This window comes from Phoca vitulina, unplaced genomic scaffold (assembly GCF_004348235.1).
Source record: "Phoca vitulina isolate PV1807 unplaced genomic scaffold, GSC_HSeal_1.0 scaffold23, whole genome shotgun sequence".
NCBI classification, from domain to species: domain Eukaryota; kingdom Metazoa; phylum Chordata; class Mammalia; order Carnivora; family Phocidae; genus Phoca; species Phoca vitulina.
Genome location: NW_022589726.1, coordinates 2739408 through 2758740, shown reverse-complemented (window position 1 = coordinate 2758740; position 19333 = coordinate 2739408). Strand labels below are relative to the sequence as shown.

At 36.1% G+C, this 19333-nt stretch overlaps 1 protein-coding gene across 2 annotated transcripts in view; it reads left to right on the top strand.

Moving 5' to 3' along the window:
* Positions 1-19333, top strand: part of TBC1D15 (TBC1 domain family member 15) — an 80777-nt gene that overhangs the window by 37165 nt on the left and 24279 nt on the right. For both annotated transcript variants that reach the window (XM_032420388.1, XM_032420387.1), the window contains exons 6-10: positions 7894-7996; positions 9344-9541; positions 10605-10733; positions 11267-11370; positions 12621-12715. In XM_032420388.1, coding sequence (XP_032276279.1) covers positions 7894-7996; positions 9344-9541; positions 10605-10733; positions 11267-11370; positions 12621-12715 — 629 coding nt within the window. The remainder of the gene's footprint in view (positions 1-7893; positions 7997-9343; positions 9542-10604; positions 10734-11266; positions 11371-12620; positions 12716-19333) is intronic.

Sequence of the window (19333 nt, the reverse complement as noted above, 5' to 3'; positions counted from 1 at the left end):
AAACTCAAGAACTAAAATGAAGTACAAGGTGCTTTGAGAGATCCCAGGAAGGGAAGAAGGGTCCCTCATTCAGACTAGGGGTTGGTTAGGGTTCAGGGAAGACTTTCTGGAGGAAGTAGTATGTGTGTTAAACTTGACAAATGAGTGAACATTAGCATGAAAGAGAAGGACATATTTGAGGGAGAGATGTTTTAGATGGAAGGATGTAAAACATGATGTAATCACAGAACAGAGTAGTTGAATATCACAGGTCTGCATACTGGGGGACAGAGGGTACCAAATTTAAAGATGAGGCCAGAGCGCTGAGTAAATGCCAGAGCATGAGGATCTTGTAAATCATTTTAGCTGTTTGTTCCATTCATGTAGATGAGATTATAGTGGCATGAATTAGGAGAGTGACAGGAAAGAGAGAGTATTGGAGAAAAATATTTAGGGTTTGATTTTGTGATTGAGTGGGTATGTGGAGGTGAGAAGAAGGGAGAAGTTGAGATTTTTAGCTTGGGGAACTGTAGGGATGAGTGTTAACCTTGTTAATAATGTCACTTTATAGTAGAGTAACATAATATCTGAATTTAGATTATATAAATCTAGTAGTGATCCAAAAGTTGGAAAATTTTGGCTGTGTTTTCTGATACGAAATTCTCCTTCCTACCATGTTGACCATCTCTGGCTGGCACTAGGGCATAAATCAGTATCAGTATCCATAAGAAAGTCAGGCCTCGTTGGCAGTATGTGGGTCTTGGATCTTGAAGTGGGAAGCTTTGAATAGGTTACCTCCCGGGGGTGTGGGTAGGGAGTTTAAGAAGACTTCGGGAGGGGCATGATTAGAGCAAAAGTTTTGGCTGTTGAATAGCAGGTGTTAAAGGCTTGGGGGTTTTAGTATCATAGCAAGTTCTGTATCTGTCAGTGTTGTGAAGTAACTGTCAGAAAAGAGTTCATTCAATTTGAGACCACTGATTAAAGCATAGTATTTAGGATGAAGTGGTAGTTCCTCTCTGCCCTTTACTGGTCTTTACTTTGGAGAACTAGGGTTGGTGTTAAACATTGCATTTTTTTTTTTTTTTTTTTTAAAGATTTTATTTATTTATTTGACAGAGAGACAGCGAGAGAGGGAACACAAGCAGGGAGAGTGGGAGGGGGAGAAGCAGGCTTCCCGCTGAGCAGGGAGCCCGATGCGGGACTCGATCCCAGGACCCTGGGATCATGACCTGAGCCGAAGGCAGACGCTTAACCGACTGAGCCACCCAGGCGCCCCTTAAACATTGCATTTTAAATGTGCTAGACTATACTACATAGAAAAGATGACCAGTGTAATGAGAGGGATCAGAGTGGTATCATGAAAAGCATTAGAAGGGTATAGGGATTTAACTTGAAGAGGAGTTTTGGTGCAACATTAAATAAAATCCAAACTTACTATGGTCATTGAAGTCCTGCATTGCCTTATTAACTCTTTTTATCTCTTAAGCCTCGTCTCATGACATTCTCTTTTATATTCTAGCCATATAGTTTTCTTTCAGTTCCTGAAATGCCCCAAACTCTTGAGTTAGAGTCCTGTCCTATATGTATGCTGTTTCTTTTGCCTGGAATATTCTTCTCCCTTTCTGATCCTAACGTCTCAGTTTAATGTCGCTTCCTCAGAGTGGCTTTTCTGGATGTCCCCTCTCCCAAGTAATGTAGGTTCCCACCCCCATTCTTTTTCATTGTCTCTTTCCCTTGTTTGCTTCCTTCATAACTCTTAATAGAATAATGTTATCTCTTTACTTTTTTAATATTCTACTCTAGAATGTATGCACACAAAAGCAGAGATTGCATCTATTTTGTTTACATTTGCACTTAAGTTCCTAGCCACAATGCCTGGCACGTAATATTTGTACAATAAATTTCAGTTGAATGAATAAATGGCATAGTACTTAACTAGTTCTACAAATAATTTTGAAAGAGTTGTTATAAGAAATATATCATAGATTTGTTTTGTATGGCTCCAAAAAGCAATTAGAAGAAAAGGGTTGTAGCTCAGGGGTTAGAGAGTTTTCTGTCTTAGATGGGTTCAAGGATAGACTCAACAATCACTTAGGTGCTTATAAGAGTATGTGTACCTTGAATGTGTGTTGGTGATGTTTTAATGAGGATTGTAAATGAAACCTCTTTACAAATACAGAAGAGGTAACAAAGTAAGGAGTAAATATAGGAATCATGATGGTAAAAATATCATTATTAGTGAGGCTTAGATGTGCAGCATCATAATAATTCACCCCAAAGTAGTTTTGAAGTCACCCAGTTATAATTTTTGAACAACTACAGGTCTTCCTGTTGAGGACAGACTATTTATGATGTGAATGAAAGCAGACAAGAAAGCCCCTTCTATGGGTTGGTAGGCAAATCCGAGAGAGAGAGAGAGCGAGCAAGTGAGCGAGCCTGAAAGGGGTTATTTATGCCAAGCATGCACCTTACTCTTTCCTGATCTCAGTAATCAGATACGTCCTAGTGAAGGAGAGTTTAATAGAAGTGCATCTTTTCCATTTGAAAACACGAAGGCATGGGAATGGTGTTCTTCCATATATATATATATTTTTTTTTTAATTTTTCATTCAACAAGTTTATTTTTGAGGACCACTTATGTCCTAGACACTCTGTGCTAACTTGCTGGAAAAAGCAATAATCAGAAAAGATATGGGCCCTGCCTTCATGAAGTTTGTACTATTGTGGGAGAAACAAACATTATTTATACAAATAAAGGTAGCATTTTAGCTGTAATAAGTACTCCAAATAAGAGATGTGTAGCACTGTCACAGCATATAATAGGATATTTTTTAAGTCTTTTGTGTGTCAGTAGTAATTGAAGCTCTGAGAGAGAATGAAATTAAGGGGAGGATAAAATGGGACGTGATATGAGCATCAGTGATTAATCACAACCTTTAATGACCTGGTCAAAGAGAAGAACCTAACAGAGGTACTGACCTCCCTCCCTATACTTTGTTCTTTTCCCTCTTCCTTTTGGGCTTTATCTTTCAATTTATGGTCAACGAGGGATGTGGCCATTCTTGGGGGGAGGAGAGGGGGAGGTATGGTAGGGAGAGATAGCCTAAAGTGAGTCCTTCAAAAACTACTGCTAATACCAGCCACTTCTCCGCTGTGTATTATTCTCTGATACTGGGGGCTAATTTACTCTTTGCCGCCTAGATGGTCTGAAATATGTAAGAATAATACGTCAGATTTTTTATCTCCAAGGCCCCTCTGTACCCTAAGGTGAAAATAAACACTTCCTGTTCTCTTTACCATCATAAATTATACCCAGTTATATTGCACTATAGAGCTCACTAGAGATTATATGTTGAGCCTAAGTGGTAGAATATGGATACTCCAAATAAACTGTCACTGACATTAAAGAAATTCCATATTTGTATAAGCCATCTCTATCAGATTCTTAGGGAGATAGTAAAGATCCTTGTTCCTTATTTCATTAGTTATGATCTAAATAAATGGAATTCTCAATTAATTTGAACTCCAAAGAAATGAAAATTCCCAAATATTCTTGGTTTTTCAGTCTACTAGATGTCAGCCATGGCAATCTCATTTCCTGTCCCCAGAGCAGTTACCTTAAGCAAAATGATGTTTCCAGAGTCAGTTCCTGTGGTCAGAGATTGTTGCAGAGACTAGAAGGAAGAAGAATAGTTCAGAAAACCGTGGTTTCTGCAGCCTCACTGGGGTGCCAGGCAGTCTATGCCAGCATCACCCTTCTTGTCTTCTTTTCAATTCAGAACCAACAGAGAGAGTCAGACCACATTCTCTTTTTTTCTCTGATTAACTTAAATTGAATGATGTGGCTTGTGTTTGTGGCCATCTTCTCTTCCTAATACTGCCCTAACGAATTAAAGGCCTTACCATACAGATGAACAGAAATCATGAATGTCCTGGGGATGTGCAGCCTTATAAGAGTGAGAATGAGGCTGGGCCAGCTGTGCACACACAGTTCCGTCTTTCATTCTCACCAGCTGGATCAGGCAGTGCAAAATAGGCTAGCTTCTTGAGACTTGTTATTTCTCAAATGGTTTTCTTATCTTCTGGGAAAAACAAATTGTCCTTTTTGTTCATGTTTGTTAGTCTTCTTTGATTTATCACCATTTAAAACATGATACTTTACCCGGGTAAAGAATGAATCACAAATACATTTATGTCACCTTTCTGGAACCAAGTTGGTTGCTAGGATATGAATGAAGGTTGTGATATAAAGGTTCCATTAAAATTATTTTGTATATTGGGCCATTTTTTACATTAATATATAAATAAGCAGTAAGATATTTCATACTATCATATAACACCATTTATAAGATTAGGTTACAAACCCTCATTTATTCCCTTTGAGTTATATGTATAAAATAAGAATATATTATATATATAGTTTTGTTGTGAATATTCTGTACTTTTTTATTTTATCAACCTTTTTTGATTGATACAGCCTTTGCAGTGATATTTTTATTTCTTTAGCTTTCCATATTGGTCCTTCTCAGTAGCAATGGAAAATAGTTACCACAACATCTCAGCACACAAACCATTCTTCAACTGTTATCATTTCTGAATTTATTCTGGTCTTTGGGAAAGGCTCACTCAAAAGCCTGGGAAATACTTCTGAATATTCAGTAGATACACTTGTATAGTTGTGTTATTAGACAGTGGTTTTCTTTAAGCCCTTTAGTAGGCTCTAATAGAATTGCTGATGTAAACATCATTAGAAGTTCTGTCTTGCTGCTTTGAAAGTCTTGAATAATGTTGTCATAAGAGATCAACTTCCAAAATCCATTATATTTCCAGAATATATACATATAAATCCATAATATTTCATCTTTCCAAATTAAGTTATTGTGATAACCTGGCAGGTGGAAATGTAACAACATTCAGGAATTCCAACCCTCCTTTTGATGAGCTCTGCAATTACCTAGAAATACACAACTTGTCCTTTGACTCATATACCTTTTAAAAATGTTTTTGTTGATTTCCTTAGCTAAGGGCAACTAAGTCTTAAATTTCTTTTTTTAAGGATTTTATTTATTTATTTGACAGAGACACAGAGAGAGAGGGAACACAAGGAGGGGGAGTGGGAGAGGGAGAAGCAGGCTTCCCGCCGAGCAGGGAGCCCGATGCGGGGCTCGATCCCTGGACCCTGGGATCATGACCTGAGCCGAAGGCAGACGCTTAACAACTGAGCCACCCAGGCGCCCCAAGTCTTAAATTTCTTATATCTCTCTTTCTCCTAGAGCTTTCCCCAGCCCCTCATCACAGAGCATTGGATATAAAAAGTGAAATCCTTTCTTTTTATTTTTTATTTTTGAAAAGATATTTTTTATTTATTTGAGAGACAGAGAGCATGAGCAGGGGGAGGGACAGAAGGAAAGGGGGAGAAGGACAAGCAGACTCCCACTGAGCGTGGAGCCCAACATGGGGCTCGATCCCAGGACCCTGAGATCATGACCTGAGCTGAAGTCGGACACTTAATCGACTGAGCCACCCAGGAGCCCCTAAATCTTTTCTTCTTAAAAGAATATCCGTGGTTGCTTATTGGTTGGGCAGTTGTTTCTTCTTCCCATTGCTAGTTTATTGACTACAGTTTTAAATCTGGAGCCATAATAATTATCTGAGCCCACATAGCTAAAGGTTACAAATTTATTCCCTTTCTACATGCATAACCAGTGTTTTGACTTTGATGACCAATTTTTATTTGGATTTTATTTATTTATTTATTTATTTATTTATTAAGATTTTGTTTATTTATTTGACAGAGAGAGACACAGCAAGAGAGGGAACACAAGGCGGGGCGGGGGGGGAGTGGGAGAGGGAGAAGCACACCTCCCGCTGAGCAGGGGCTCGATCCCAGGACCCTGGGACCATGACCTGGCAGATGCTTAATGACTGAGCCACCCAGGCGCCCCTTTATTTGGATTTTAAATAAATAATTTGATTTAATTTGTTAGAAATAAAATAATAACCACAGTGCCAGCTGTACTGTGCTAGGAAAGTGTATATTGCTATTAGTTACTTTTTCTGGTGCTATATTTAAAAGACTTATTAAAAATGCCTTGTGGGACCATATAAGTCTTCATATTAAGCATAACCCCAGTAAGTGTTCAGAAAAATGACATTTAATGAAAATTGAACGTTTTAAAAGTCATTATGTTTTTCTTACCTCAAATGACTCAACCTCATCTTCTTTTAAAAAGCCAAGGGGCTTATTAAGTTACTGTTGTCTCTGAGGACCAAGCGTTGTTTCTGAATGTGTAAAAATAAGATCCTGCTTTGGAGTTCATATCCCCTCCAGCATTGCTGTTGCATCCCGTTATGTTAGAATTGAGAAGAGATAACTGTTATTAAAGTTCTTATCTCAAACATTTATAATAAACTAGAAGTAGATAGCCACAACATAACACATTTAAGTTTTATTTTAAACACAGAAAAGTTGTGGATTTATTATAGTGAACTTACTAAGTTATAAAACTTACTGAATAGAAAAAAGACTGGATAATTCATCTGATTACTTGAAATTAAATGTCTATTTGGAAAACATTCTGCAGTTACTAAGAAATGTGAAGAAAAACTTGCTTCTAGAGCTTAATAAGCAAGAACTAAAAACATACTGTTACCTTAATGGTATATTATAACCTTGTTAAATATGTTCATGTATGTGTGTTTATAATTATGGTTAGCATAATTATGATCTTTAACAAATAATCTATTTTATCTTGTGTTTTTAATACCTTATATTGCAATACTACCAAGCTGTGGAATGAAGTTGGAAACTCTTTCAAAATAGGTGTTTTCCCAGTGTGGAGGTTCCTCAAAAATTTAAAAATAGAGCTACCCTGTGACCCAGCAATTGCACTACTGGGTATTTACCTCAAAGACACAGATGTAGTGAAAAGAAGGGCCATATGCACCCCAATGTTCATAGCAGCAATGTCCGCAATAGCCAAACTGTGGAAAGAGCCGAGATGCCCTTCAACAGATGCATGGATAAAGAAGATGTGGTCCATATATACAATAGAATATTACTCAGCCATCAGAAAAGATGAATACCCAACTTTTACATCAACATGGATGGGACTGGAGGAGATTATGCTAAGTGAAATAAGTCAAGCAGAGAAAGTCAATTATCATATGGTTTCACTTATTTGTGGAACATAAGGAATAACATGGAGGACATTAGGAGAAGGAAGGGAAAAATGGGCGGGGGGGAATTGGAGGGAGAGATGAACCATGAGAGACTATGGACCTGAGAAACAAACAGGGTTCTAGAGGGGAGGGGGGAGTGGGGATTGGTTAGCCCCGTGTTGGGTATTAAGGAGGGCACGTACTGCATGGAGCACTGGGTGTTATACGAAAACAATGGATCGTGGATCACTACATCAAAAACTAATGATGTATGGTGACTAACATAATATAATAAAATTAAAAACTACAAAAAAAAAAAATAGGTGTTTTCCTGTATTGTACATATTATATATACTGATGAATCCAAAGTGTGCTTTAACTTTCTTTAATTTTTATGATAATAAAGACAGATACATTTGTAAGGTTTTTCTACTATAATTATAAACAAAAACTTGGTTAATTACAATTTAGTCCTCTTGGCTTTACCTAGAATAAAAATACACTTCAACCCTTTTATATTTGTCAATTTAGTATTTCATGTTTCATGTAGTTTTGGAGCTCCTTTAAGATAGTTACTAAGTACTTGCTAATATTGTATTAATGGGAAACAGTTCTAGAACTGGACATTTGAGTTTTGGGATTTTCGTTGTTGTTACTGTTGTTAAGGAAAAGTAACTAGGCATTAGTAATCGTTCAGGTAGTAATTGATGTAGTGTGCTAGTTATTTTCTACGGATCCCTTCTTTTATTACAGATCTCCACAGGATAAAAGAACACTTCTTGTGAATTGTCAGAATAAGAGTCTTTCACAGTCTTTTGAAAATCTTCTTGATGAACCTGCATATGGTTTAATACAAGTATGTTTCTTAATCTATTTTGTATTTATCTGTTAATCTGACACCATTATTTCATACACCTCCTACCTCTCTCTCACTTTCTCAGAGATTATACAGAACAAGGCAAGTGTCTCTGTGTGTAAAGTTTATGGAACTGTAATTCTGTGTAATTTTTTAGAAATAATATGTTTCATATTATTTGTAAAACTCAGAAGCTTCCTTGGTTCTTAGTTCCTCTTAAAGCAATGTTTCCCTTTATTGTAATACTGAAATTGGACATTAGTAGATTTTTATTATCATAGCTTTTACTGATTAGTTGCAAGGTCACTGGGTAAGCCACTCTGAATTCATTAATGATAAACTTAGTCAAAAATATGGTTTGAATTTTTATTTTCCATTTTAAGTAGGTTCATTTGGGGCATGATAATCTAATTCCCCCTAAAGTATTTGAGTATATTCTTACATTTGGCTAAAAATATGCACTTAACACAGGCAGAAGTTAAGTTAACTTATTTTTCACTCAAATTTTTATGTAAAGTAATGAAATGGTTGTTTATTGATTCACTTATTCACTCAACAAATGTTTGGGTGCTTACTCTGTCCCAAGTATCCTCTTCTTGGTTCTGAAGATAACAAGATAAAAGGGGAACTTTTGAGGAAGGAGGACAAGATAGCTAGATACTGATTAAAGTAGAAAATTAGGCAGCGGTTTTTATTGTGAAAATAATCATTAAAAGACCTTTAAAAAAAGTAACTGTTTTTGCTAAATATGAATAAGTAGGCAGTTTGGGATTTGGAAGTAACCCTAGCAATAGAAAAACCTTTTGCTGTTTTCCAGGGTAGCACCATCCAGAACAAATTACACTCATTGGCATGATTTATTAATCATATAATTAGATTAAAATATCAGCTAATATTTAAATATGGTGAGCTTTAAAGCTTAGCTATTGAATATTTTCTGTTAGACTAGTGTGGTTCTGAACACTTGAAGAAATTTTTTTTTTATAAAGGCAGGACTGCTAGACAGAAGAAAGCTGTTGTGGGCCATTCATCAGTGGAAAGTAAGCACTGCATATATTTGTGATGTATGCAGATTGAATAAAGCCTGCAAATCATTTGTTTATCTGCAATTCAATCAGTAGCATTACCTTGCCGTGTAATATTCTGTTTTAACCAAATGAAAAGAATGGCTTAGAAAATATAAATTTTTCTTCCCAGAAAAAAAATAAAATTTTAAAATAATCTTAGAACACTCTGTTTTAGTTCTGATTTCCCCTCTTTAAAAAACGTGGCCCTTTTGCCCATCATAAGGTATTTTTATTTTTCATTTGAATTAATAATGCTAATATTTTTCTTCTTACTACATAGAAAATTAAAAAGGATCCTTATACAGCAACTATGGTAGGATTTTCCAAAGTCACAAACTACATTTTTGATAGTTTGAGAGGCAGTGATCCCTCTACACATCAACGACCGCCTTCAGAAATGGCAGATTTTCTTAGTGATGCTATTCCAGGTTTAAAGATAAATCAACAAGAAGAACCAGGATTTGAAGTCATCACAAGAGTGAGTGAAGATTTATATTAATATATCTTTTATATTTTAACAGGAGAAATGCTTTTTAAACATGTACTGAATGCTATAGAAATAGAAACTCAATTTTGGTTATATCTGCCTCTTATAATCCTTATACCTTTTTTACTAACTAATGTATCTAACAACTAATACTTGTTTTGCCACCAAATTCTTGGGTTGTTCTTCATTGATTACTACTTACACTTTCTGTTTAATAAGTTGGATCTCTTTTCTTTGATTACTTTTTGATAATAATGAGCAGGTTGTTTGTTTCATTGAGTGCATAGCAGTGAGTGAATAGTGAGCCTTACATATTGTTCTTAGTTCTGTTCCTAATTTATATGTTTTCTCAGTAGGGACCAGAGGCAGCTAGTCAGGACACTACTCTAGGGCTTTTATGCTCATGTGAGTCTTTTCTTTTTTAAGTAAGATGGATCTTGGCCCTGAATTATGGCAAATCTTTATATATGCTCAGCAAGACTTTTGAATTTGCTACAATTCTAGGCTGTACATAGTTAAAACATTATAAATATCTGAATTGTAATATTTAAAGGGTTTATCTTACAAATGGCATTTTAAATTACCAACACCTGTTAATTGAATAAAAAACTGTAGAAAATACCAAGTGGAGCTAGTGGATCATGAATCAATTCTGAGAGCTACAAATTGTAGTTTGGAAGAAAAGCTAATTTTAGAATATGATTAGTGGAGTAATACTGTCTTTTTAAATAATACAGCATACCATTTAATTTGAAGGGTCTCTTATGGAATTTACATGTCGAATGTTTTGTACTCACGTAATTGAAACTCAAAATAGCAAATGTAATCCTGTCTCTGAATTTATAACCCTGTTATTTGTATGTTTAGTAGGAAGGAAAATGTATGGAATGCTATTAAAGTTCATAAACTAAACATTGGAAAATAAGGGAAGATATTAGAAATGTTAGAACTCATGCCTGAGTAATAAATAGTATTTTAGTTATGGTTTCCATGTACCTTGATTTAATTTCACTGGTTAAAAGTGTACTCCTTATTGCTTATCTTCTTCTTTTAGATTGATTTGGGAGAACGACCTATTGTTCAAAGGAGAGAGCCAGTATCACTGGAAGAATGGACTAAGAACATTGATTCTGAAGGAAGAATTTTAAATGTAGATAATATGAAGCAGATGATATTTAGAGGGGTAAATACCTTAATATGGAGGATATTTGAAACTGCTGATATTTAAATCTTCTTTTTTTGTGGGAGGTGTGGAGGTAGTCATGGAATGAACTCCTTTTTGATGAATGATGCCTTAAAATCCTATAGGACGGTGTGAGGTCCTTGTGATGTCCCTTAAGGTTGGTTGGGGAGGTGGGGACTGAATACCATTAAGCCTAGGGAAGAATAGTCTTCCTTACCTAAAGTTCTGTGAGTAATGTGAAGGAGGCATGTATGTACCCCAGTGGTAGTTGCCTTATCTAATAAGGATTGGACTTAGAAAAACTAATCAGTCCTGCTGCCTTCTATATAATCTGTATACTCTGCATTGTTTAAGCTTTCTGGCATTTTCAGAGTCTAGAGGTAAAAAACAAGTTAGTATTCACTGAATTGAGCTATTTTATGTATAAAACTCTCTTAAATATTAGTTTCCCTGTATATTTATATGCAAGTTTTATGAACTTAAAGTATTGCATTCTTTTTTACGAATGTGTTTAATATGCATATTTTCTTTAGGGACTTAGTCATGTGTTGAGAAAGCAAGCATGGAAATTTCTTTTGGGTTATTTTCCTTGGGACAGTACCAAGGAGGAAAGAACTCAATTACAAAAACAAAAAACGTAAGTAAGATCTTTTGTGTATTCATTAACGAAATTCAGATAACTCACCCATACAGATTAGTATAGAGCGTCTAGATGATTATTTTAAATAGATGAGGGTATGGGAAAATAATTTTATTTTCACCTTTTTAATTGAAAAATCATGAGCTCTGTACTTACTCAAACTAGTCATTTCAAACACTCACTGCAGTTGTGTTGGTGAATATATAGAAAGATGGGGAAAAAAAATTCCACTTCCCTTGTAAAAACATTTTGCATACTTGAAAAATAACTAGATAGGGATTTTTAAATGTATCATTCATATTTATTCATTTTTGTAATTTATTATGAAATTATAAAAATGTCCCATAAGTATATTTACTATTTAAGTTAATTACCTTTAAATTATTTTCCTGGTGCTCTTGTAACATAAACTAGTCTTTCATTTTTTTTGGAAGACTGGTTCTATTTTTAAGTAATTTCTCAGACTTGAAAAGAAAACTTAGACCGACTTTCCAGGTACCCTTCTTATTCCCAGTTCATCAGTCTAGCCTATGATTTAAAGCTCACTCTGAATCATTATGTGCATATTTAAACTTCCAGACAGTCCTTTCTCTTTCAACACATTTGCCAGTTCTTTTTTATTTTATTTATTTATTTGAGAGAAAGAGAGTGAGCGAGAGAGAGAGCACAAGCCAGAGGGGAGAGGCAGAGGGAGAAGCAGACTCCCCCCTGAGCAAGGAGCCTGATGCAGGGCTCGATCCCAGGACCCTGGGAACATGACCTGAGCCTAAGGCAGAAGCTTAACTGACTGAGCCACCCAGGTACCCCAATTTGCCAGTTCTTCTAAGACATTTCACATTAACAAGTTTGTGAATAAACTGGCTAGAAAATGGAAGTCTTATGTCACATTAAAAAAAAATAAACAGCAATTTGTAGATTTGCATTTATAATTATTCAGAAACTTTAATGATTAAAATATTTAATAACTAGAATAATTTTAGGTATATTAAGGATTGAGGTGAATGTTTTCTTAAAATCATACCTAAATTATTCGTTTAAGCAAAGTTTATGGTATGTATAAGGTTATTTAATTTTTCCTTTATTTTCACTTACGAATTGTAACTTTAAACATTTCACTATCATATTTATAACCTCACATTTCACTAGCATCATAAATGCTTTGATATATTGTTAATAGGAAAACCCAATCAGAATTTTTAAAAATACCGTGTTCATAGCTTTTTTTGGTATAAAATTGTTTTCTGTAGTGACGAATACTTCAGGATGAAACTACAGTGGAAATCTGTCAGCGAAGAACAAGAGAAGAGAAATTCGAGGTTAAGAGATTATAGAAGTCTTATCGGTAATTTTTTCCTAATTTTGGAAATGCGTGAGAGGGGTCTACACTGAAGTCTTGATAAGATTGAAGAAGTGAAGATATATGCAGAGATAGGGCTCAAAAGAGAAATCAGAATTGGAGAGTACATTAGAATGTGTGTTTGATGTTCTTGGTGGTTCCTTTTCCAATAGGAATATGAGGTCAGTCAGTATAAGTACTGATATATTTCATTTCCAGTTCCAAAATGTGAATTTAAAAAAGGTTTATTTGCTTATGGAATTAATTTCATTAAAAAAAATTATTGTCTCCCTTATTACAAAAAGTTTGTGTTTATTAATAGAAAAATTAGGAACTATAGATCAGCAAAAAGAAGAAAATAAAGTTTAGTTTTGTTTTTTTTCATCCAGAGATAACTATAGTTAATAGACATTGGTTTATATCCCTCCAGACCATCTCTAAATATGCATACATTTCATTTTTTTAATAAATGACTTCAGATAATAAATTTTTGTCCGTGTTTTTGAGAATTGAATAACTATTATCTAGGAATAACTATTTCATAAAAAAGAGATGCTTGACAGAATTTTACATTAAAAGAATTAGACTTATTTCCAAAGAGTGAGTACTGGGTTATCTAGCTCTTATGATAAAGGCCAGGTTGGTATAAGTTATTGAGAGAATGCATATTTACTGCTGTACGTGTCTCTAAGTTTTTGTTGATAATCTCCATTTTACAAAAGAAAACTGAACCATTGAAAGCATAAGTGACTTGTCCAACATCACATGGTTAAGGGCAGTATTCAGTTTTAATACTCTTAACTATCTTGTTAGCTAGCCACTATGTAATTTTAGGATAGCTTTGGATAGTAGTGGAACTTATTTTTAAAATTCTGAAAATTGCTTTTGGATTTATTTATAGCTTCATAAATAAAGATGGGGGATGTTTTTACTACCATGGTCAATACCACCTTCCCATGGAAGAAGAAAATCTCTAAATTATAGTTGGAAAGTGCAACATAACCAGTTTGGTAGCTTTTTTTTTCTTTTTTAAAAGATTTTATTTGAGAGAAAGAGCACAAGTGGAGGGGGTGGGGAGGAGGCAGAGGGATAGGGAGAAGCAGACTTCCCACTGAGCAGGGAGCCCAGTGAGGGGCTCCATCCCAGGACCCTGGGATCAGGACCCGAGCTGAAGGCAGACACTTAACTGACTGAGCCACCCAGGCGCCCCTCCCCCTTTTAAAAGATTATTTTAGAGAGAGCGTGAGCAAGTGAGGGGAGGGGCAGGGGAGAGAGAGAATCCTGAAGCAGACTCCCTGCTGAGCTCAGGGCCATTGTGGAGCTTGATCCCAGGACCTGAGATCATGACCTGAGCCAAAATCAGAGAGTCAGCTGCTTAACCCACTGAGCCACCCAGGCGCCCCAATTTGGTAGCATTTGTAGACATAAAGACAAATGATGAGGTTTTTTTTTTATTTCAATTCAGTTAATTAACATACAGTGTATTAGTTTCAGAGGTAGAGTTCAGTGATTCTTCAGTCTTATATAACACCCAGTGCTCATTATATCACTTGCCCTCCTTAATGCCCATCAGCGAGTTACCCCATCCCTCGGCCCCCCTCCCCTCCAGCAACCCTCAGTTTGTTTCCTATGATTAATAAGAGTCTCTGATGGTTTGTCTTCCTCTCTGATGTTGTCTTGTTTTTTTTCCCTCCCGATGCGATCTTTTTGGTGATAGTACTTTTGATTATAAAGTTTTTATTTATTCATGTGAGTAATCTCTATACCCAGTATAAGGCTTGAACTCATAATCTTAAGATCAAGAGTTGGATGGTCCTCTGACTGAGCCTGCCAGGTGCCCCAGTACTTTTGATTGTAAAAGAACTTTTTTTTTTTTTCTGAAAAATAAATTATACCAGAATAAACTGTGTCTTTCCTCGGGTTAAGGCAAAAGGTTGGGAATCTTGAGGCATGTGGTTAAGTGAAGTTTCCAGTTGAAGTCTCCTGCTGTTTTCTTTCAGTAGGGAAAATGGTAATGGACTGTTTTTTCCTGCTTGGACATAAAATATTTGAACTGGAAGGGATCTTACAGATTAAGTAATTCAGTATTTTAAGCCTTTTCTTTTTTTTAAGTTTTAATTTATTTATTCATTTAAGTAATCTCTACACCCAGCGTGGGGCTCGAACTCATGACCCGGAGATTAAAAATTGCATGCTCCGCCTGACTGAGCCAGCCAGGCATCCCCCAAGCCTTTTCTTTCCACATGCCATATCATCTTCCCTTTTTTCTCAGGCAGCAGTGATAATGGCTCTGATATTCTCAATCTGTCTTGTGTCCTATTCTCACTTTGCCAGGAATTTGGAGGAAAAATGTAGATGTTTTAAATCCCCATAATATAATTTGAATTGAGCCATACTTTAGTCCAATTTTTTTTTTCATTTTTAGCAGATAACAAAATTGAAGCCCAGAAAAGGTTAGTAAATTGTCTTTAGTCATCTTTGTAGTTTCATAGCCCAGACTCATTCCTAATCAGGTCTAATTCCTAATTCAGTAGCCTTTCAACTATACCATGCGGTCTACCAGTAGAAGTATATATAATAAGTTGGTTTTAAAGCATTCTTTTTCTATAGTAGTTTTTCTCAAAAGTATTTTTTTGGAAAGATTACCAAAAGCTTTTTTGTTTGTTTTCTTTGGTATAAATTTGCTTTATTAGAAAATACTACAGGTAAGCTGTAGATCTTGCTGTTAGTGCCAAGAAGTTGGATTTTGTGAAGAGAAACTATTGGAGCATTTTAAGTAAGACCATTTTATTTATATTTTAAAATCAGTATTTCTCCTGTACGGAAAATGTATTGAGTCAAGGTAAAGTAGGAACAAGGAGACCAATAAGTGGGAACAACTATAAGCAACAGATGGTAGTAATGGAGATGTAGAGAAATAAATGCATTCAACTTATATTTTGGTGATAGAATTGGTAAGACTTTCTGATGTATGGAATGTAGGATATGAAGAGGAAAGAGAATTTAGGATGGGACTATGTTTCTTGCCTTGAGAAATTGGCCAGTTGGTGGTTCCACTTATGGAGATGAGGAGAATGGGGTATGGTGAAATTGAATTAGGTGTTACTTATATATTCCTTAAGGTGACACCTACAAATGGAAAGTCCAGTGGCTAGTTGAATAATCTGGAGCAGTCTGGTTAGGAGATATAAATTTGGGTATTATCAGTATAAATATCCACGGGAATAGATAATGTCACCTGGGGGGAAAAAGAGGCAGATAAGAAGGCCCAGGAATCCCAGTCTTTAGAGCAGTGGTTCCTAACTTTGGCTGTATGCTAGAATCACCAGGAATCTTTTTGAAAATCATGTTCATTATTTTAAACACTCATACATTCATTCAATAAATATTTACTTAGTGCCTCTTATGTACTAGGCTCTCCCCTAGGCTCTGGCGATTTATTAGTGAACAAAACAGACAAAATACCCTCAAGAAGCTTATATTCTTGTAGGGAAGAACAGACAGTAAACAAGGTAAGTAACATATGTAGTATGTTAGTGATAAGTGCTAAATAGAAAAATAAGGCAGCCAAGATGGTTAGGAAGTTTATGTGATGTTGTAGTTTTAACTTGGGTGACCTGAGAAGGCTTTTACTGAAAAGATGATATTCGAGTAGAAACTTGAAGGGGGAAGGGTGAGCTGTGCTGATATCTAGGTGAAGGGCATTCCAAGTAGAAAGGAACAGCGCATGTTAGACTTGTTTTCACCCCAGGGTCTCTGCATGTTTGAAGTATAGCAGGAAGGTAAATGTGGTTAGGGAGTAGAATATAGAAACTAATGAGGTCAGAGAAACAGTAGAGGAATAGGTACAGATCACGTAGAGCCTTGTAATTCATTATAAAGACTTGAGCTTCTCCTCTGAGTGTGATGGGAAGCCACTGGAGGGTTTTCAGCAGGAGAGTGATATAATCTGACTTTTAAAAATCACTCTGGCTCCTGTCTGGGGAATAGCTATGGGGGGCAAGGGAGGAAATATAAAGATCATGTGAGGCTATTGCTATAATTCAGGTGAGAGATGATGGTTGCTTGATACAGAGAGCTAGCGGTTGAGTGGATGAGATTTGAATAGAAACTTGAAGAAACAGTGTATGCCATGCAGCTATCTGGACGAAGGACATTCTGAGCAGAGGGGAACAGCATGGTCTAGACTTGTTTCTGCCTCAGGGCCTCCATATGTTTGAAGAAGAGCAAGGAGGAGACTGGTATGGCTAGAGTCAAGTGAATGGGAGGAGTGGCATGGAGTGAATGATTGGGAGAGTTCAGTGTTGGTTTCTATATGTATTTTGAAAGTTTAACGTGTGTGTGTGTGTGTGTGTGTGTGTGTGTATCAGTGTCAGACAAGAGAAGCAAAGACTCAAGAGTGACTCCCAGAGTTTTTAAGGTGAGTAACTGGAGGAATGGGGTTGTGGGTTTTTTATTAAGACATGGAAAACTGTGAGAGAAGCAAGTTTGGAAGGGAATATTTGGAACTTGGTTTTGGACATGTTTAAGTGTGAGAATGCCTAATGGATGTCCCTATATTAATATGTACAGTAGGAGGTAGATATATAGGGCTGGAATTCAGGGGAGAGATAGGGGCTGGAGATGAAATTTAGAGGTCTTAAGCATATAGATGGTGGGAGACTAGATGACATTGCCAAAGGAGTGATCTGTTTAGAAAAGTGTGGGTCCAAGAACTGAGCCCTGAGGTACTTTAACTTATAAGTAGGAACAATTAGGAGAAATCCACAAAAGAGACTCCGAAGAGAGCCAGAGAAAAAAAGAGGAAATCCTGAGAGTTTGTCCTTGAAGTTGAGTGAAGAAAGTATTTCAAGGAGTGACTAGTATGTCAAGTGAGCTGAGGACTTGGATTCACTATTGCACAAGGTAATAAGGAGATCACTGGAGATTTTGATTAGAGAGGAATTTTGGTGGAGTGGTGGAAGTGACAACCTGATTGGACTGAGTTCAGGAGGAAGCAGGAGGAGAGGACTTGGAGACAATATATACAGCTCTTTTTTGAAGTTTTACTCTAAACAGATGGAGACAAAATGGGCTGCTGTTAGATGGGAAAGTGAGGTTAAGTAAGGTTTTTATGAAGATGAGAGAAACAACAGTATGGTTGAAAGCTAGGTGAGAATGGATCGAGTAGGAAGAAAAACTCATGAAACTAGAGAGGGAGACAAGAATTAACTAGGGCAGTATCCTTGGTGGATTTCATGCACCAGAGGAGGGGTTAGACTTAACCACCATCATGGAATCTCCTTTAGAGTGATAGGACAGGAGACTGTGTGAATACAAATGCAGTTATGTGGTTAAAATAGCAGGATCCTGTAGAAGTTCTCTTTGGATAACTTCTGTTTTCTCAGAAATAGGAAGCAAGGTCCTCATCTGAGAGCTAGAGTTGGGAAGAGATAACATGTTGGAGGCTTGAGGACAAAGGAAAAGATATAAAATAGTTATATGAATGGGGATGAGGAATGGATGAACAAAATAAAGCATGATTGCCAGGCAACATTAGGGGCCCACTTGAGGTTAGTGATGGCATATATAAAATGGGGTCTGTTGGCATGGTTGTGTTTTCTTCCATCTTTAGCTATATCAAGTTAGATGGAGAGTTGGATTTAATGAGGGCTTTTTTTTTTTTTTTCGAACTTAAGTACTAATTTTCTTTCTAGAAATAGTTTCTAGAAGTACTTTCCTTGTAAAATATTTTTATATATCATTTTTGATTCCTTTTTGTTTTCTGCCTCACATGACACTTCTAAATATTACAAGAGGAAAGAAATGCAGATAGTTCATGAGGGTACAAATAATTTTTACCATGTTTAAAACCTCTGTTAAGGCAGATATTCTGTATTTCATTATGACTACGTAAATTGTGCTTGAGTTAATTAAAAAAATAAACTTATGTACCGGCTTATCAAGACTGATTTGAGAATGAAAGATTCTGATGTTTTTTATTTTTATTTTTTTTTTATATTTTAAAGATCTTACTTGAGAGAGAGCACGAGCAAGGGGGGGAGGGGCAGAGGGAGAGGAAGAAGCAGACACCCCACTGAGCAGGGAGCCCGACGCAGGGCTCTATCCTAGGACTCTGAGATCATGACCTGAGCTGAAGGCAGATGCTTAACCAACTGAGCCACCCAGGTTTTGATGTTTTGATGTTTTTAAATTTTACATTTATTATGCTTTTTTTGATATAGCTTTTCTTTATTTCTTTGAAAAACATATCCACAGTTCTATAGATATATACTTGCTTTTATTGAACCTGATGTACTGTATTTTATTTTTTATTTGTTCTGATTTTATTATTTATTTATTTTATTGTGTTACGTTAATCACCATACATCACATCATTAGTTTTTGATGTAGTGTTCCATGATTCATTGTTTGCGTATAACATCCAGTGCTCCATGCAGTACATGCCCTCTTTATTTTTATTTTTTTTAAAGATTTTATTTATTTATTTGACAGAACACAAGCAGGGGGAGTGGGAGAGGGAGAAGCAGACTTCTCGCCAGGCAGGGAGTCCAATATGAGGCTCGATCCCAGGACCCTGGGATCATGACCTGAGCTGAAGGCAGACGCTTAACGACTGAGCCA